Below are 21,495 nucleotides of genomic sequence, written 5' to 3'. Positions count from 1 at the left end.
TACACTTCACCGTTTCCGTGTCCGCAAAAAAAGAGCCCGGATTTCAGTCAGGTCCGCCAGTTTCTGCCACTTGCCCGTTCTTTTCTCTTCAAATTTAATTTCCAAACCTCATCGAGTTCTTCCACCATCACTTCCTCCTCTATCACAAGCTCTGAGATCTCCTTCTTGCTCTTTTCTGAGCCAGTTTACATGCCTAATTCGTGGCAGATTTGACGAAAATCTATAACTTTAAACTTGCCCCTTCTGACCTGACACCCGGTGTCATTTGACGTCCCCTAAGTTCATGGTACAAGCCACCAAGGGTTTCGCTTCAGCCAATAATATTTTGAGCAGTGATCGGAAAGCACTTACCTAGCAGCTAAAGACTGCGCTATAGAAATCTGGGAAAGCGTGGACACGCAGCATGGCGAAACCAGGGCACACATCGCGTGGCTCATCTCATCGCTTCCGCGAGTGAGGTGTTGTGCGCGATCTCAGGCTTGGTCTTATTTTCGCATAAGTACAGATTCGAAGTTGCGAGAAAAAGACTATCTTCTTGTGCAAAGTTCACTTTCGTGCATTTAGGAGAGGATGAAGCTATATCACAACGGTGTTCCGTTTAAAATAGAAAACGTTCCCCAGGTTACCCCCTGGGGGATATTTCCCCAGCCTTTAGAAGTTAGTGTGCCGGGCACTTCTTCCAAAGAACCACCCTCCACAAGGCGTCAAAAAAGAGCCCCGAACCAGACATTCGAAACTAAACTGCAAAAAACCAGCTGAAGTAGTCTAGTTCGCAGAGGCGTACCGCACAAACAAGTAGTCAACCGACATTATAGAAGGCCCCATCGAGAGGTAGTTGCGGTCCGTGTGAAATTGCGCAAAATGCAGCGAGCCATGGAAAACAACATGATAGGGGTAACGACAAGAGACAGGAAGAAGAGTGAGTTAGGAAACGAATGCGAGTAAATGATACTTTAGATGAAATCGGAGAGAGGAAAAAATACTCTGTGCGGAGAACAGACAAACGATGGACGCTTAGGGTAACGGAGTGGATTACCAGGGAAGGTAAACGTAGCAGGCGCGGCAAGGAGTCACGTGACCAGATGAGATTTAGAAGTTTGCGCGGGTGGGCAGCCGCAGCTGGTGCAAAACAGGGTTGATTAGAGGTGGTTGGAAAGGCCTCCTTCCTTCAATAGTCGTAGCTGGGTCGATGATGTCTATAATTTGTGGCATGTGTTGTGGATATGCATTGCGTATCCATCGCCTTTTTCGTCATGTGATCCAGTACCTTTTTTCCCCTTTGATATGAACCAGTGGCTACGATAGCGTCAGGTACTTGTCGTTTTTCTGTCTAACAAGAGCATTTGTTCTTCCATATGATGACTGCAGCGTTCGGCTGCGCAGCATTGTTCTCTGGTTAAATTTCGTATCCCGCGGCCACGTTTTGACAGAGTAGAACTGCAGATCAAAAAAACTCCCGTTTTTCACTGCACGTTCGAGAGCTTACCCGGAGCCCTTCACTTGCGTGCCTTATAGCCTAGATGTGTAGCTTAGGCACCTAAGAATGCATCGCAGTTACACTGTTACGCAGATTCTGCAGGTTACGCAGTTACACCTGCAGAATCCAGGGAGATTTCCTTCTGGGCGATGCTGTATGGTCCGTTACACATCAACTGCACTCAAAATCTCTTGAAAGTAAGATGAGCTTTGGGCCTCAACTCTAGAAAGGTGAGGACTACCACATTAGCTGCCGCAACCGTACCACATGGCTTAGAAGCAAACCCCGCTGGGCAGTAAACTTCTGATTAAGACTGCACCTCACCTTGTGCTAGGCGAGTGCCACAGGAAGCAGAATTTCTCAAAAACGCGCTTTCGGTGCCGCGGAAGTGGATGCATGAGGTTACGACAGACAGACCTGCCAGGCCCCTAGAGGGCGAATAGAAGGCCGGCTCTCCGGATGGAGCGAACATTGCTGGTCCCAGCGGGTTTCCTCCGGTTGGTCCGCCCGCCCGGTCGTGCGGTGCGCTGTCTTCTCCGCAGGCCACCTGGCGTACGCGCAGCATGAACCCCCGGCCCTCGATGACCTCGTTTGAATGAAACCGGAACGTGGTCTGGAAGTCCCGCAGAGGCACCTGCTCTGTAGCCAAAGAAAAAGTGAAAAAGATCACAGGAAGGTTAAGAGTTTGTAACATGAATTATGCAACTACAGCTGGCTTTAGATTGCGGACAAAGGGAGACAGAGTGACAGCAGTTGTAGCGTGTGGTCTCTGCTGCGGACGCCGCAGCCAACGACGATGGGGTAAGTAGAACCTCCGAAACGGTGGCATTGGCCATGAAGTAGGTAGAGGCCTCGCATAATTGGCCGCCCCAGCGGTTCTGTAGTGGTTACAGCACACGCCTTGTGTGCGGAAGGTGCAAGGCTAGTAGGTGGGATGTGCATTTTTACGGTGGATTTGTGGTAGTCGGCTAGCCGACGCCCAGGCCATGGGCGCAAAGCTGAGGAATGACCTAACGCTGTAAAGCAAACATTGCCGCTATGTGAAGTAAGCAGGGGCACAGACATGCACTAGTCACACAGCCTGCGGTCACATCTTGCTTATGCCTGACAAGGCCCACGATTTGAGGAGCACGCTCAATCTGATGTTGATGTCTTTCCGCCACTTACACGCAGGCACGAATAGTGCAGTATTATTTATTGACGTGCCCGCCGCCTGCCTTCGGTGGACGGCGTAAGGGCAGGCGCAAACCTCATTATGCCGCCTATACACTGTGTTCACTAATAAAAATTTTATATCAGTGCTTTCAAGGCCGTGCCCAATAGAGCCTCAGTGGCATTAGCAGGAATTCGGGAGAAAAGTTTCTAGTTCCCTTGGCAACCGCCAGGCGGCCCGTGGCTTTGAACATTAAAAAAAATGCCGTGCTGACATCATCCGTGGCGTAAGACAGAGAACGGCCGAGTGGCTGCAGAACAGAACGTGATAGGACGTAATAGCGCGCGCTCGCTGCCTACACGCCCGCTAGTCGCAACTGCCCTGGATTTCACGCAGAGCCCGTGAGGCTATTTGGACACGCCTCTGAAAATTTCACTCATAAGCTGTGCTGCTTCGACCTAAGAACACGGGTCCACACGGATGCATTCCTGCAGTGAGGTTGTCTATGCGTAGCATGGATTACACCGCTGCGTTTTCCTTTCCGTCTTTGTTGTTTTTGTTTTGTCCTGTACATTCCGCCGACGCGCTAAACGATACTGCACATATAGGTACTAAATAAATTGAAACATCTTCGGGTTTTCTCATGAGGGGTTCTTAGGAGACGCCCTGGAATTCTCGGCGAGACCATTCTGGGACGTACTATAAACCGCTCCTGAGTGATCGGCAGGCGTTTTCTATACCATTTGTCGTTTCCTTGCTGTTTCGTAAAGGCCAGCTCTTTCTAGGGGCTTCGAATCTCACGCGGCCTCCTCTTGATCGTGAGGCTCACGCTCACAACAATGTCGCGCGCCTGCGCGGCCCCAAGCGATGTACCAGAAGCTCCCGGATTTGTGTTTTAGTCTCCTGGACATGGCACTGATTCGAGAAGGAAAAGGAGAGTGAGAAAAAAATCAGCCACCCTTCTTGGTCGCAGGACTATAGCCGCAGACGTTTCCCAGCGGCGGCTGTCAACCACCAGCGGTGCCTCTTCCTTTTGCCGCCTGACAAGGGCAGCCGGCGGCTGGGCGTGATTTGAACGGTGCTGGCCGATCCTTGGAGGTAATAGAGCAGGGAGCTGTTGCCGAAAATACCGTAATTTGGTTCCGTTTTGGCACTGGTATTCTTTAGGTATGATATCGCCGTGTCTGTTTCCACTCATTAATGTCCTTCACACTATAGCGCTTCGTTAAAATGCATTATTCGTTCAATACCGATAAATTGTTGAAGTTACATAATTTAAATCGATCACATCAGCATAATTTACTCCTACTTGCATTCTACCTGCTCTCTATGCGTAAAGCTTAATTTTCTGTGCACAAAAACGAGTAAATTGTAGCTGATCGTGCTTCTGAATACCGCTACTTTGCAGGGTCAGCTCATCATCTTAGTGAGGATGAGAAACATCCCGGCCAACGGGATCACTTTGTGCTCATCTTGTTCTTTTTCTCTTCTTGCACAGATGTCCATCGCTTGGACCTATAAGTTTTTGTTAACCCCAATCTTGTGGCAGGTCGTTGCTAATGTCGCTGAAAAAAGCTCTTTTACATGAAGTTCCTGCAAGCCCTCCATGCCTTCCGCTCGCAAGCCTTTCAGTTCAGTAAGCATGGTTTGCTAGGCTGAAACACGTGGCTTCACAAACCCTTCTGCTGTTTGAACCCCTCTTGAATTATCAGCACAACAAATACCAGCCACCATCTCATGACGTCCCGCTGCGTGCGCTTCACCTGCAGCATCGCCGTACCAAAATGTGACTTCACTGAATGCACCTATAAGTAACCCCTCGTAAATATTCACTTCAAAGGACACGGAAAACTAATCATAATAATGTGGCTTCACATACCATTCTGTATGGCCCCAGTTTTTCTGCTTGGCGATGTCGGAGTGGATGATCCACACTGTGCAACGTTAATCAGAGAAGTGATGGTATGCAGCATTCGAGCTGAAACTTTTCAAGTGTCCGTTGTAGATAAAACGTGATTACTAATACTAAACAGCAGGACAGAAATATAATGAACTCAGATACACTCCTGTTTGGCCTACGCGGTAGGTAAGGATTCTCTTATAAGTTCATTCACACAACCTGCAGCAATTCTCTTTAAGCTTTTGGCTCCTGCCAGCTGGGCCATCCTGCTCTCCTGACGCACTTAGCATACTTGGTCGCGCGGACAAATAATACCGCTCGACCACATATTAGTATCATTTAATTCACTCCGGACTCAACACATTGCAAAGGGAGAGTGGCAGGCGCAGCGGGGAGTCGTTAAATGCGACAGGAAAGGCAGAGAGCACCAAGCATCCGGGGGTACAGAAACATTCTCCACTTTGTAGTTCCAAGCGCAATTCGCAAGCGGGCGAGAGAGCGTTTCTGCATGGAAGACCATATTTCGAGCTGCTGAGTTCTTGTCCGCACTCCTGGCTTTTGTTCTGCCTTTCAAATTACCTGTACAGGATTCGGGAAGGAACCCAAACAAACGTCTGCAGGCATTCCAGCGGCGAAAAATTCACACACCTGTTTTCCCAGCGGGCAGCTCTCCGCATATCTTGTGGTCAGCCAGTTCGAGGTAGTCGTGGTGGCAGCTAGGGCTGTATTCAAGGTCGAAGGAGTCAAATGTGACCAGCAGTGCGCACACAGCGTCACTGTGCCGCCTGATGAAGTAACGGCAGTCGAGACCCGGCTGGTACTGGCCCGGGTAGCTGGGGCTCTCCAGCTCGAACTCCTCCAGCGCGTACAGCCGATCGCAGCTGGACTGCTGCTGACGCTTGGTCGCCGGCTGGTACACCTTTAGCGGCCCATCTGCAGGTGACGGTGCATCAAGCGGTGCAGAATGCCCTCAAGTGACAGAGCGAATCATTCCCAAATTGATTTTAAAGGGATTTTAGAGTGCGTCATGTAGTGTCACCACGGAAACGTCACCACCTTGTAAGTGAGAAAACGCGCAAAGCGGAAAAGTGTTTCCTTCAATAAATATTTGAGTGACGCCAATTGATCAAGGGGCAACGAGGGAAAGCAAACCTAATCAGTTTTCAAAAATATGTTTTTCACGTTTCATATCTCGAATGACACTGCCGGTTCCGACATTTTAATAACTGAGCTCGTCCCCAATGTTCATTGCATTCAATTTCGGAATATTATCTTCAACCCTGCAAAAGACCAGCTCTGTGTACGCGCTCAGACGCGCGCATATGTGCACAACGTGTTTGGCGAGGTGTTAGTTGGCCGCGACACAAGAGCGTATTGTCTTCATTGCGTTCTGCGCGCAATAGAAAGGAGGATATGATTTGAAAAACGCTTGATTGATTGAAACATGTCCTGCTCGAGGCATCTCTGCCGGCATATACGTGGCCACACAGTTGTCACAGCAGCCGATGGAGGCAACTGCTCTTTCTGTGGTCACCAACTGTCGTGCAGTTTGATGCTCGGGCCTTCTTCCACAAATGCTTAAAATATCTAAAAGAAACTTATGCATGCATCTCCTCGCGTTTGGCTTATTAAAGAGATAAAAAGAATTTCCCAGCGCGAATCATTATGCTAGCACGCGATACATGAGGCGCCGACACCAAAGGCCGGATTGTAGTGCACTTCATTCGCGTGCTGGTCCTCTGCGGAAAAGCTGTAGCATTAAAGATATGATACGCAGCTAAATGTTTACTGTACGATAAGGTGTTCTAGATGAACGTTCAATCAGCGGATCGGTTTCGGCGAGATCATGCGCGCATTCCTTGCCGGCAGCACAAGCTGGCGGCCGGCAGACTACTGCTGAACGAAACGTATCGCGATACTTTTCTGATTAGAGCCTTCAGGAGTTCACGAAAGTACAAATCGCCACGACCACAGATGAGTCAATCACCTTTCAGAGTCGATCGTCTGCGGTAACACCAGCATACTTACTGCCTAGTAAACGAAGACGCGGTGATCAGAGAGTACGGCGTATCGTTTGATGGGCAACGCACGGGCACTTTTTCGCTCTGATGTGGTGTCGACTAAAACAGATTAGACTGCGATTGCTTATCGCATGCTGTTGATGATATCTCGAAGCTTGCGCAGCTCACTGTGCACCGAAGGCACGAGCTCGCGTTGTAGTCGCCGATCTATACGGATGCGATCACGATCAGCTGTTTGTTCTGCAGTCTGCGCCAACCCTCAATAACTTGAGGTCATTACTTTCTCTCTCAAGCGGCCTATTTCTGCCGTACGCGTGCGTAGCAACTAGACGCAGCAGAACGCGAGGCTACGGAGAGCTTCCCTCCGTGATCCGTGACTGGCTTGCCGCCGTGATTGCCGGCGGGCTGGTTCTGGTGGCTGCGGTGGCCGCCAGTCCATGTGACCATGATCCGTTTTCCCGTCAGGGGATAGGATGGGAAAACCTTTACTGTCCAACAGAAAGAGGGCCACCAGAGGGCTACCCGCCTAGACGACAGCCCAAAGGTCTTGACTCAAGTCGGCGGCTTCGGCCAGTCGAAGGCGTTGCAGTTGAGTCGCCGGGTCGGAGCTCAGTAGTAAGGCCTCCCATTGGTATTTCGTCTTTACGCCTCCTCCCTCCCGTGGGCGATGAGGACGTTCTTATAATATGTGGTCCAAGGTTGCCGTATGTTCGCAGTTTGCGCATTTTTCTGAAAATTTCCCAGCATACATAAGACTCCAGAGGGCCGGATTTGGAAAGGTGTCAGTTTGTGACCGGCACCAGCTGATGGCTCGCTGCCTGGTCAAGGATCTTTCCGCTGGAGGAAGTCTAGCTAGTTGCAAGCGATACCGCTGTGTAATTTCTCTGTATCCCACCATGCGATCACTGTCTGTGAAGACCACCTCACTCGGGTCCACCCGGAAGGAAAAGCCTCGGGCGAACTCGTGGGCCGTCTCATTACCATGCAGGGTTGCATGCGGTGGTGTCCATACTAGCGTAATTTTTTTGGTCCATTACATGATGGCTGAGAATTATATTCGTCAGGAGGGAGACCCGGCCCCTTCCGAAATTTAGTATGAGAACTTTGCAGTCACTGATGATATGCCTCGCTTGTGTGCCTACGCATGCCAGTGCTGTGGCAGATTCCTCTGCAGTCTCTGTGTTACCCGACAGCTTGGAGGCGCTTATTTGGAGGAGTTGTTTATTATAGACGATCGCGAGGGTGATCCTGTTCTTACCATACTCAGCGGAATCCACGTAGAACATGTCCTCTTCTTTGTAGGAGGGGAAGCGTTTCTCGAGCGCCTCTGCCCGTTTTGGCCGGCACATTGAGTCATGAATAGGATGCATATTCCTGGGTAACGGTGGTACGTACGATTACACTGTTCTGAATTTTTCCCAGCATATCGACTTTGGCGGTTGTTCTGCTGTCTCGACTCAGATGGAGTTTGTCTAGAATTGCCCTACCGGTTGTGGTCACGGCTAAGCGTTCGATTTGGGACGTTCTTACTGCTTCCGTAATTTCTTCCAGGGTATTGCGCTTGCCTAGCTCTAGGAGGCGATGAGTCGATGTACGGATGGGCCACCCTAGAGATTGCTTCGGGCACCCGCTTGATAATTCCATCTAACTTTTCCTTTTCTGCCACTTCATAATCGAGGAAGTGGGCCGCGTACGAGATACGGCTAACTACGAAGGCCTGTATCAGATACAGAATGTTATGTAATTTCATGTCATGCCTTCTTTTAGCAATCTGCTGTATGAGGCGCATCTTTTATTGTGCGCAGTTTTCCATCTCCCTTATTGCATCACCGTTATACCCGTTGCTTTGTATAATTATACCTAAAATTCCGATTTTTGTTTCATGCTGAGAGATCTGCGCCCCTTGCGCTTGTAATTTGATTTTAGGGATGGTTCTAGTTTGTCTGTTGCAGACGTCGATAAAAAGTTCAGACTTTAGCGGCGAGCATTGCAAGCCTCTACGGCTGACATTGTTTTCGACCTCATTTATGGCCCTCTGTTGCATGCGTTCGATGTGACGTCGTTTCCACGGGTCATCCACATGGTGATGTCCGCATTTCGAGTCAGCGAGTTGGGCTACGTACTCTCGAGCACTTAACGCGACCTCTTATCGAGCTCTTTCCAGCGAATAAAATGTTTTACAATGTGCCGCTTGTTGGGTGAGCTCGGCGATGGGGATTTTGAGTTGCCGATTACGCTTCTGACGGCGCTATCGGCGGACGAGGCTGTGCCGAGCCTCCCAGAGGTGGAGGTGGTTTTCCACCACCGTGTTCGCCTATGAGAGTTGAACGTGCTGTTCGGTGTCTTTCAGTTGGGAGATGAGGTGTTGTGACCAGGTAGTGTAACCTTGATCTGCTATACGGGTAGGGGTAGTGTAGCTGGATCTGAATTTTGTCCAGTCAGGAAGGGTTGCTTTAATGTAGGGTCCTGTAAGGGGTCTGGTGCGGATTGTGATCGCAAGAATGCAGTGGTCGCTACCGAGGGTTTCCTCGGTGTTGTGCCAATCTGCATATCTAATTAATAATAACAGCCTTTATTTCCATCCACGTGATGGGGGAGGTTGGGGAAAAAAAGCTAGCCAGCTCGACTGGTTCTCGCCTCCAATAAAGAATGCAGAATTGCTTTCCACAAAGGCAGAGCTAAGTGGACGACAGAACACATTTCAGAAATAAGCACAGTCATAACGAGCACGAGAAATAAAAATAACATTAATAAAACAAGTTACGATGAAACAAAATAAACAGCATGGTATCAACAGCAAGGCCAATTTGTACATACTGATACAATTGTAGTGCTTTTGAAGACATGTCGCATGGCTCTCGACATACACAAAACTACAGATACATATTTACACGTGGAAAGGGGTATATTTCATGCCATAACAAAACTACGTACGAAATAGAGCACGGGAAAATTTGTAAAGGCATCCAACAAAAATATCAATTCAGGTATAGAACGATGAAGGTAAATGATCTTCAAGAAAATACGTTTTATCCCGAAAAAGCATTTTCAGCAATTGCTTTGGTGCTTTTTCGGGAGGTATGGTGTGTCTATAACAAATATGCAATAATTCTGGCAATTTTTGTTTAAACATTTGCTTTCCGTAGTTTGCTCCGCACCTCTCAATAATAATAATAATAATAATTGGTTTTTTGGGGAAGGGAAATGACGCAGTATCTGTCTCATATATCGTTGGACACCTGGACCACGCCGTAAGGGAAGGGATAAAGGAGAGAGTGAAAGAAGGAAGAAAGAGGTGCCGTAGAGTAGAGCTCCGGAATAATTTCGACCACCTGGGGATCTTTAACGTGCACTGACATCGCACAGCACACCGGCGCCTTAGCGTTTTGCCTCCATAAAAACGCAGCCGCCGCGGTAGGGTTCGAACCCGGGAACTCCGGACCAGTAGCCGAGCGTCCAAACCACTGAGCCACCGCGGCGTGTCCGCACCTCTCAATGTTGCAAATTTCCCGACAACGTGTGTCATGCAAAGGTGTTCTCTTTGATAAGGAAGCTAAGGAAGAAAGGAAGTTTATGTTTTGTTTGACATCTTTTTTTAAGTACGGGCGGTAAGGATAGAGCTGTGTAATTTTTATAATCCCGAATTTTTCATGTAAAGGCAAACTTGGCGTGGAACAATAAAAACGTGTAACATTCGTTCCTGCAATGTAAGGACTTTTCTTAAATTTGCAGCAGTAGTACTCCCTCATAATAAGTGATTATAATAACCGTGAGAGTCAAATAAAGCAATGTAAAGAAGGATCTTCACATTTAATGGCAACAACTTTTTATTAATGCATGTAACTCCTACGATGTTTGAAATCTTGGAAATAACATGTTCCACGTGATCATTACATGACAGATTTTCATTAAAAACTGCACCAAGAGTTTTGAAAGCGTGAAGAATTTCTATTTTTGAGTTACCTAACAAGAATTCTGTATTAATAGAAACGTTCTTATTTTTGGGACGAAAAAGCATGGCCTTTTTCTTGGACGTGGTTATTTTTAATGCGTTAACCTTTGCCCAGTTAAGTAGCCGTGCTAATGAGTTATTTGCTTTAGTGATCAGATCATTAGGATATGCAGCAGAGAAAAGCGTGGTCGTATCATCGGCATAGATTATATATTTAATGTTCGCGTCGATATGTACTATTGCGATCAAAATATTACGGGACGCGTGTTGAAGAAAGTTTATTGAAGCTCTATCTCGCTACCCACACGTAGTATAGCCACTAACGGAGAAAGCATGCACGTCCCCTCATATCTTGGCACATATCAGGTGACTGGATTACGTTACCGAGCCGAAATGTTTTTCCCGCATACTCGCGTCCTGCCTGTAAACTTCTGCTCGCGATAGTGCAATGTCATTTAGATAGATAAATAAATAAAAAGGAACCAAGGATACTTCCCTGAGGTACTCCTGATGTTATTGGTTTTACAAGTGATTAGAAACCATTGAGGTAAACATACTGCTAACGATCATTTAAATAAGATTTTAACAGGGTTAGAACATTCCTCCGTATTCCATATGCTTCTAATTTTGTAAGAGAGAATGGTTTAGAAAGTCGACCGCTTTCGTAAAGTCAACAAACGCACCCAAGGCCAATTCTTTTTGCTCAAAAGCATATAAAATCAATTCTTTTTGTTCTAGTAAAGCCTGTTCTATTCACCGGTGTTTACGGAAGCCGAACTGTGACCTGGTTAGTTTGTTGTGTTTATCGCATAAGTTATTTATTTTGACTAGAACGACTTTTTCTAGTTCCTTAGAGAAAACTGGAAGCATTGACACCGCTCTATAATTGCCAATGTCGTTCTCGTCACCTTTTTTATACAACACTTGACTTCCCAAGCTGTAATCGTTCCGTAAACACTCCCTGGAATAAGTACAGGTTAAATATGTACGCCAAGCACTGTGAAATAATTTCAATTACATGTTTCATAGGTTGAAATTTTATGCCATCTGCATCGCTGCTTTTACTACAGTTTAGTCCTTGAAATACTGGAACAACTTCAGCCTCTATTACAGGGCTCAAAAAAGGGATTCCTGATGTGCTACTTTAAAATAACTGAGTGCGCCATCAGTAGAAGTGTCTGAATTAAGATTGACGAAATATCTATTGAACTATTCCGCCAAAGGTGCCCCCGAGATGTTTTCCTTGCTACGCTCGACCTTCGTAACAACGGTTAGATTCGTGCGGCAGTGTAAGAGTGAGTCTAGTTTTTTTCTAAATTTCATCTGGGTTGTATACACAAGCAAAGGTGAGGTAAAGGTCAGGTCTGGGCACGTGTTACACGCCGCGGAGTTCCCAATACAAGTGGGTTGTGCAGGGTCCTTGTGAAGAGTAAGGCCCAACTTAGACGCAAGTTCCGCGAGCTTGCGTCCTCGTTTCTCTTCACGTATACTTGAAGGTATAGGTGAGCGCTATCAAAATACGGAAAGGGACGAACACACAGGACAAAGCGCTTTCTAACAACTGTTTATTCTCTGAAGAAGCGTGACTATATACACATATTAACGTCAAAACATACACAGAAGAGGGAAGAGCGCACGGCGCTGACAAGAGCGATGTGAAGGAAAAAAAATATTTAATAAAAAAACTATCAACACGTGCCTTTACAACAGCCGAAAATTACAATTCTTGAGGTAGTTTAAATCAGTTCTCTCTAACATCACCGAAGGGGAGCTGAGGCATTGCTTATCTGGAGCAACATGCATAGCGAAAGCTTCGATAATTTCGCGTTCCCGCCGGATTCTGGCCCGACCTATTACCTTGGTGTTTTTTAGCATCGGGGTGCATTTGCAGTGCGCGCAATGTGGTGACAGATTCCTGGATTTTGCTACTTGTTCGCATAATCTTTCGTCCTCTCTGAGCCTCTTGTTCAGGCATCTACCCGTTTGCCCAACGTAGGTTCGTTGACAGCTAAGCGGAGTGCTGTAAATGACGTTTTCTTCACAATCTACAGGTTTATGGAGTCAGGCTGTTGGGAAGGCAAGGCAGGTAATTATCAACGTACCTAAAGAAAGCTAAAATATTATGCGTATTTAGAGTGCTCGATATCTGACTCCATAAACGTGGAAGGTATTGTTAATGAATGGAAGAGTGCTTTTCCTGGCCTAGAGTTTACATCTGAGACCCCAAAGGGCTGCCAGATTAGATTCCTAGACCTGCTGGTGACTTGCAGCGACAACCACACTTGCTGGGCTTACAAGCCCAGGGCAGAAAAACCGCTGTTGCGATTTGATTCTGGTCATTCTAAAATAGTTAAACGAGCTGTAGCAACTTCTTGCCTGAAACTAGCTATAAAAAATCATGCTCCCACTCGATTATTCACCGCATAGTTCAACAGGTTTCCCGATTGAGGGCTAGTGACTATCCGGAGCAGTTACTTGGCGGCATTGCAGAATGCTTACTAAGGGAAGTTACTGGGTCCGATAAGACTAAGAAACCGAGCTATGAGGGACGCCTCGTTGTGATGCCGTACATTCATAACATCCCCCACAGAATAAGGAAGACAGCTAACAAGTACGGAGTTCAGGTGGTTTTTTTTTCAGCTCCCAATAAGCTCATTGGAATGTGCAGAAAGGTCAACGAGAATGAAGACCACAAAAATAAACCTGGATGCAACGTCAAACACGACGTCACCTATGTAGATTGTGGCCTACCTACGTAGGCCAAACGAGTAGATGCCTGAACAAGAGGCTCAGAGAGCACGAAAGATTATGCGAACAAATAGCAAAATCCGGGAATCTGCCACCACATTGCGCACACTGCATATGCACCCCGATGCTAAAAAACACCAAGGTAATAGGTCGGGCTAGAATCCGGCGGGAACGCGAAATTATCGAAGCTTTCGCTATGCATGTTGCTTCAGATAAGCAATGCGTCAGCTCCCCTTCGGTGATGTTAGGGAGAACTGAATTAAACTACCTCAAGAATAGTAATCTCCGGCTGTTGTAAAGGCACGTGTTGGTCATTTTTTATTATATATTTTTTCCTTCATATCGCTCTTGTCAGCGCCGTGCGCTCTTCCCTCTTCTGTGTATGATTTGACGTTAATATGTGTATATAGTCACGCTTCTTCAGATAATTTGTTAGAAAGCGCTTTGTCCTGTGTGTTTGTCCCTTTCCGTATTTTGGTAGCGCTCACCAATACATTCGAGGATGCTACATTTCCAACTAGCCCCAGTTGTAGCTCTTTTCACGTATACCAATGCCCCCATAAGAGGCTGGGGGCATTAAAGTACGCAACGATTATGAAGGGGTCCCTTTTCGCCACCACTACCACGACACTGAATAAGTCTGCGAATGTGGCGTTTGGAAGTTTGGGAGAGCTGTAAACGTTGGGTACGTGTAATGGAGGTGGGGGTCCTCTCTGAGTAGCGGAAGAATCGCCACCCTCAGATACGAGAAAATCGCTTTGTAATCCAGGTCCACTGGGGAGGCCGTATAATTTTTATGCACGCAGAGGCAGCTCTGCGCATCCTGCTGATATACTGTGTAATTTGTGAGAGTGGCTGCGTCCCTCGGCTCTTGGAGGGCCACTACAGAAGAGCGTGACTGCATGTGATGGCTATTTCTACATCCGTATTGACCGTGTGCCCGACTGCGGCATAGAGACAGAGAGGGACACGGGGGCCTCACTGGTTTATAAGGCGTGCAAAATATGCAGTAAGTGTAGACTGGTGGTGGACTCGTTAGATGTGGACTCGGAGGTAAACTCGCGATGTGGGTTTTCTTTGATGACGCACCTCTGCCCTCTCTTCGACGCTCTTGTAAATAAAGAATATAAAAGTTTCTCATTACGTCAAGAAGACCTCAGAGTACGTGCTCCTTCCAGGCACAGCTTTAAACCACCCTGGGCCATCCTTATTTTTTTACCTGGAATGAATTCCATCTCACTGCAACATTGCAGGCAATGAGCTGGATCATGACGGCCCCAGGGCGTTTCTCCCGTGCCCGCAATAAAGTGGTCGATGCCCCCTTTCTCAATCTGATAGCCTTCATCTTCGTCTCCACCGACGCTCTCGGCTCGCTGAGGTGAGCGCTCTCATACGCCTTAGCGCCCTGCCGCTTACAGTGATGAGGCATGCCGAGGACACAACCTGGAGCACTGTTCAAACATACTGCCTGCTTACAGCCCCCCTTACCCACAACATTGAGTGTAGACGGTGCAGATTGTCGCCCGAGATACCCAGCTGGATCTAATACAGGGATGCATGTTCGGCGCTGGAGCGGATGTGCCCATCAGCCACGCCCTTAAGAAAGAATGGGGGCAGATGGCTGGGAGAGTATTAGAGAAGTTGAGGAGTGTCAGGGAACGCTCCGTGATCACAAGCCGGGTGACCCAATCTACGCCGAATGTTGTGGATAAGGGGAGCTGTAAGGAGGCAGTATGTTTGAACAATTGGGCGTATATTGGGTCGCCCGCCCTGTTGTGATTGCGGGGGGTTCCCTGACACTCATCAACTTCTCTAGCACACTCCCCGCCCTCTGCGCCTATTCTTTCTTAAGAGCGTGGCTGATGTGCACACCCACTCCGGCGCTGAACATGCATCCCTGTGTGTAGACCCAGCTGGGTATCTCGGGCGACAATCTCCACCACCTATATCTTCAACTCTGCCCCGGTCTTGGGACATCATTTAATTGTCTGAGCTTAGATTAAGGAGCATTTTATTTTACTGAGTGGTCTCAGGGGCGAGATGGAAAATTTTATCTGGCATTGACAATTGGGAACGCCGTCCCTAGCTGACTGAGTATTAATAATATTAATAATTAGTTTTTGGGAAAGGAAATGGCGCAGTATCTGTCTCATATACCGCTGAGTGACTGAGCGAAGCACTGACTTAGCGAAGGAGACGTCTAGGGGGCATTTAATTACCGCATGCCTTGGTACTCAGCGCAGAAAGCTATAGCAAGTCAGTTAGCATATCTGACAGCTTTATTCACAACATTGAAGCAGAAGTTTTTTTCATTTCTTCATTGAAGCGCTCCCAAAGCATTCCATCAAACTGTTATTAAAATGAACCTCTTTTAAGCTAAAAATATAAAAAAATATGGGGGCACCTAAGTACTTATGATGTGCAAATGCGAGAGCAAGTATAACTTGGTCACTGCGTCAGTGGACACCTCAGTCGAGCTGTGAGTATGTGGTGGCATTCACCAAGAACTAGAGGCAGTTATGCGCCTTTCCTATTCTGAAAACCTTAGGCACCAGCTCAACAGGGATGCTGCCGAGACCGCTGCGCAAAAAAAAAAAATATCTACTGTTCATTTACTGCTGAATCTGGTTAGAGGGCGAAAGCTGTGGTGTATCGGGCAAATAGACGCGGCTTGACCTCTGTAACGTTGAGTGCGTTCCGCACACTGGATAGGCTACGCACCCACCCTGGCAAGTGGCGGTTAAATTAATGGTTGCTTGCGAGAGGTTGGTCACCAAACGAACGCTGCGGCCTATTGCTGCGGTGGAGCGTGTCTGCCACAAAGTTGTCAGAGCTAATGCGTGCAGCTTACATCTCTGTCACCCCTGACTTCTCCTGACGCTTGTACTTTGTTGTATATGTTGTGTGCTGTTTGTGTTTGTGTTATGCTATGTTGAACTGTACATCCTAGGACCAAGTGGTTGCTATGAATTAGAGAAAAGGAGTAGCCGGACCCGCTACGCAGCACCAATCTCTCGTTTATTGTTATGGAAATAAAAAAGTTGGTCACCCAATGTCCACTGGGGCCTATTTTCTTTCGAAGAAAATTGAAGATTGCTTTTTAAAATTGGTTCCAAATGAAATTGGTTTTTCTTGGAGAAAGGAAATGCTGTAGTATCTGTCTCACATCTCGCCGGACACCTCAACCGCACCATAAGGGAAGGGATAAAGGAGGGACTAAGAGAAGACGGGAAGAAAGGGGTGCCGTAGTGGAGGGCTCCGGAATAATTGAAGGGGAGTGCCAGCATTGTAGATGCGCGCTCTCGAACGTGCATCACATGGTGTGGGCATGCCCCTCTAACCCTTACCCCTATTTCCCCTCGCATACCTTAGAGAATAGGGAGCCAAAGAGCCCTCGTCGCTAGGGCCTGAGCTGCCGCGGAAGCCACAGGGGACCCGGACTAGGGAGCTCTTCTAGAATTTGTAAGGGGCTGTCCCTTCAGGTCAGTGACCACTCTCTCCAGTAAATAGCCTTGAATAAACGTTTTCCACCATCACCACCGGAATAATTTGACCACGTGTGGATATTTAACGTGCGCTGACATCGCACAGCACACGGGGGCCTTTGCGTTTTGCCTCGATCAGTTAGTATACCTAACAGCATTATTCACAGCATCCAAGCTTAATTTTTTTTTCATTTTCATTATGGAAGCTCCCCAAAACATTCCGCCAAACTGTTAATTAAAAACCGGAGGACGCTTAAGCTTCGTCTTAAGAGTGTGACACGACAGCGTGTTGCAGCGTTGCCAAGGGGTCCACGGAACGCCATCGCCTGTTCGGCACGACGCTTTGACCGTTGGACAACTTAAGGAAAGGAAATATAAACCGCACTCAACCCAACGCTTGTACAAACATCAAGCCGGCACCAACAAACTTTTCGAACTTGTACCTCGTCAGGAATCGCCTCGCAAGCAGCGCGCAGTTCATTCCGCTGCCTGTCCTCATCCAGTATCTCCAGACCAGCAACACGGCACTGAACAATAGCACGCGAAAGGCCGGCGGTGACGCCAACCCACTACAATAACAGAAACAATAATATGGCCATAGAACTGCCGCAGCATACGCCGAAAACAGGCGCAGCTAGCGGCATATATGGCGAACTCCCGTAATCCCCTTCCCCCCATGTCATCGCTCTCAAAGAGACAGAAAAAAATCGCATTCATATTCGCAGTTATCAGACAGCAGTCCTTACGCCACGTACGGCAACCCTCCAACTCGCATCAACGCCGGTGCTAGACCGCACACCAACAAACACGCCCGACAGCAAGGGCACTCATTATACCGCGATAGATCTCAGCTCACCCGGGCATGCATATGGCCTCACTATTCTTAACATATACAGCAATCCCCAAGATAAAGACATAGCTATTCCGGGCATCTTGGGCTCCTTTCGCTCCACAAAGCTCCTTGTGGTGGGTGATTTTAATATACGTCACACGCACTGGGGATAGAACTCGGATATCCGCAAAGGTAACCTCATTTCTTCCGCAATGGCTGATTACAACGTTGGCCTAATCACAAACCCGCACCGTACCCACTCGCACTGGCACAAGGGTCACTCGCGACACCACATCCAATCTCACATTGGCCACACCGAACAAGATCGTTAAATCTCACATGGTGCTCTAAGACAGCCTTGGGAGTGACCAGTTTCCATTCTCCACTACTATCGCTTATGACTCCAGGATATTCAACCCTCGTTCACAGTTCCTGACTTACTGGGAATACAACCTTGGTCCGTAATGTTTCGCGACTGATTTTTTTGCTTCTCTAGAACTGATTTCCCGAAATAAATGTTGATGCGTATGTGTAGCGCCATCTTGTCGGGCTGATCGGAGCTATTTATGTTAACTGCTGTGGCAGTTGCTAGATGACACTACATGTAGATAAATACGTTGTCGCTAGTCGTCTGCGCATTCTACTATGAGTGAATGTGGAGAGGTGGACGTCCACCTCGAACCGCGTGTAAACATAAATTTCTGTGTGAAGCTGGGCAAGACAGCCACACAGACGTATGAGCTCCTTCGTGACGCTTACGGCAGCTAGACATTATCGCGGGCGCGAGTTTTCGAGTGGCACAAGAGGTTCGTTTCGGGGAGAAGGTCGGTGGAAGACGCCACAAAGCAGGGGTGCCCTTCAACCTAACGGAATGAAAGCAACTTGGCTCGGATTAGGTAAATCGTACAGAAAGACCGCACCATTAGAGTCCGCATGCCATCAGATGCTCTCGACATTAGTAAGACAACATTCCACCAAATTTTGCGTAAGAACGTGGGGAAACGAAAGCTGAATGCCAGACTTGTGCTGCACTTCCTCACACAGGACCGTAAGGACACGCGGGCATCAGTGAGCGCTGATTTGCTCTCCGAGGCAAAGAAGGATGCTGCATTCGTCGACAGCATCATTGCTGAATACGAAACATGGTTTTTTTTCAATGCGATCCTCAAACAAAGCGGCAGAGCGCCGAATGGCGGTCCACAAGCTCTCCGGCGTCGAGAAAAGTGCGGCGACAGAAGACCAAAACAAAGACGATGCTGATGGTTTTTTTCGATGCCAGAGGTGTCATACACAACGAGTTCGTCCCACAAGGGCAGACGGTGAATTAGAAGTTTTATACCCGCGTGCTCCAACACATTCATGATGCACTGCGACGCCGTCGCCCTGACTTAAGGCCATCTGGACAATAGGGCCTTCTCCACGATAACGCAAGGCCACACACTGCTCTCAGCGTGACAAAATTTCTCGCCAAGGACAGCATTACTGTACTTCCCCATCCGCCACACTCGCCTGACCTCTCGCATGGATTTTTTCCGGCTTCCTCGTGTGAAGAGAGCCATAAAAAGTCGCTGGATGGCAAGCGCGTAGGCCACTCAAGACGTCATGACAAAGGAGCTGACAACCCTGCCAAAAGAAGCGTTTTCCAACTGTTTCCAAGACCTCAAAAAGCGTAGGAAGTTGTGCATAGACTGCAAAGGAGACTATTTCGAAAGGGTTCTGCACAAATGATTTCAATGTTAAACACATTTTTTTAATGGACTCAGTCTCGGAGATTTACGGACAAAGGTTTTAATTGTGCTCATGCTTGGCAGCTGATTACACCGAACCCCGTACAGTCACCGACTTGGCAGACCGTCAGGTGGAAGCCATCCAGGCGAACAGGAAACGCATTAAAATGCCCCTACGGCACCGCAGATTGATCTACATCTGGCTCATCTATAGGAGACATGACAGGGGCTTTTCACGTGCTCGCGTCACAAACGACACAATCATAAATTGATACACCGCATAGCTGCTCTCACTCGTGAGGCAGCACGATAGGCGAACGCGCTAGCCCCCGCAAACTGGGCAATCTTTTCTGTCTACCTCAACGATACATTAAGCTCTAAAGAAACGTGAGCCCTCCTACGCACTCTCTGAGATACAGAAACCACTAAATCACAGACACAAGCAAAACTCACAACGTCTAATACAACTAGTGCTCCCAAAGGACACCGACGTAATTGGCCAACTACAGGACACCTATATACCCACATTCCTTCAATCAGCAGATCCGCCCAATCTATCTCCACCTAACCGAGAACTTGATTCCGACATCACCTTAAATGAAGTCCGCCGAGCACTCTTTAGTATTCTCCGCTCTACGGCGCCGGGGCCGGAAGGCGTAACCTACAACGCACTACTCAATCTGGACGAAGTCTCCCTCCAGGAACTCACGGAGCTGTTTAATAACAACTGGCACGCTGGAACGCTCCAATCAGCCTGGACCGATGCCAGCATGAGATTTATACCTAAACCGGGCAAGCCCCTCACCCTTCGAATTTTGCGCCCCATCTCCTTAACTAGCTGTGTCGGCAAGCTCTTCGAGCATGTCATTCTCAATCGCCTGCACATCTTTGGTTGCAGGCGCGAAAAAAGACAAAACACAAGGCAGAAAGACGGGGCGGAACGGGGGCGCTCCATCCCGTCTTTTTGTAGGGTGCCTCGATGGGCCATTGCCGCTTTCAGGTGAAGACACCACTCCCGAAGGGGGCATGTTGGGTCCCACTCTCCCGTTCAGTTGCATTGATCGCATAGCGGCGACACGCCGTTACAAAGAGAAAACTGCAGCTGCCGCGAGGAATTCAGGAAATTTGGGGTTCAACCTTGACAGAGCGGTACCAGAGATTGTTTGAAAAGTGAATCAGAGGTAGTTAATCTATTAAGTATTTTATCGTTCGCAGCTAATCTGCCGATGAAGTTGGCGCCTTAGGAACAGTCGGTAAACTCATGCGTGTTGGTTCTCTTCTGTAGCGTTTATTTTGCGCTGTGTTCCTTCTTTATTTATTATTTAACAATACTGTCAACCCTCGTGCGAGGGTCCTTACAGAGAATAATAGCATTCATATTAGCACTCTTACAACTTGCGCAGCATATTCCAGTGCAACATCTTGACCCGGATACTCGACATTTCAATTACTTTTCCAAAGATTAGGATTACTTATTTCGAGCTGCAGTTGCATATTGGCCCGAAACCCATTCAGGCAGCTTCTCGTTCGCCATAAAATCAATGCGAGAAGGTGCGTTGCATGGTTGCTAATATAAAAAATTATAAGGATGCCATGATAAGTTGTGCATTATTCCTTCGTCCCCAGCAGAAACTGTTCTGTAAAACAAGCGTTTCGCATTCCTTACCTCTCATACTTTGGGGTTAACTGTTGGTAAGGCCATCTGGTATGACCGGCGATTAACAATTTTTTTCGGCGCGCGCTGTCACGAGCAAAGCCAAACCGCCGGTGCACTTCAATAGTGTGCGCAGAACACCCGGGAACACAACAGTCCCTCATAACTTGGTCTCTGACTGCTGCATCCCATACACAACGAGCACACTTCATGCAAAGGGGCGTGGCCCGTTTTCGTCTCGGTTTTGCAAGTTTTGTACGTTCTCCGCCCCTTTTCTTCTGATTAGAAGCACGTTGTTGCCGTTACGCGTCGCGGCCTTTCTTCTCCCGACTACAGCCGCCTCGGTACATATCGCACGTTCTGCGCCATGCTGTCAAAATTCGCATGTTTTGACCACCAGACCACAAGCGCTTGTACTGATGACGTAGGCCAAGAAAGCTGAAAGGCGAGTGCTAAAACCTGCCAGGCCAGATCAGAAGTTGCCGAGCGGCTTTTTCACAACCTGGTCACAAAGGCATTTCCCAATAAGGCAGCCGTATTATTTTT

At 47.9% G+C, this 21,495-nt stretch overlaps 1 protein-coding gene across 1 annotated transcript in view; it reads right to left on the bottom strand.

The window, feature by feature from the left end:
• Positions 1 to 21,495, bottom strand: part of LOC144116022 (cubilin-like) — a 264,621-nt gene that overhangs the window by 86,711 nt on the left and 156,415 nt on the right. Inside the window, exons 22-23 of the mRNA XM_077650682.1 lie at positions 5,179 to 5,463; positions 1,895 to 2,116 (exon numbers count right to left, since the gene is read on the bottom strand). Of these exons, the coding sequence (XP_077506808.1) occupies positions 1,895 to 2,116; positions 5,179 to 5,463 (507 nt within the window). The remainder of the gene's footprint in view (positions 1 to 1,894; positions 2,117 to 5,178; positions 5,464 to 21,495) is intronic.

This window comes from Amblyomma americanum, chromosome 1 (genome assembly GCF_052857255.1).
Source record: "Amblyomma americanum isolate KBUSLIRL-KWMA chromosome 1, ASM5285725v1, whole genome shotgun sequence".
NCBI classification, from domain to species: domain Eukaryota; kingdom Metazoa; phylum Arthropoda; class Arachnida; order Ixodida; family Ixodidae; genus Amblyomma; species Amblyomma americanum.
This window is presented reverse-complemented; position numbering and strand designations above follow the sequence as displayed.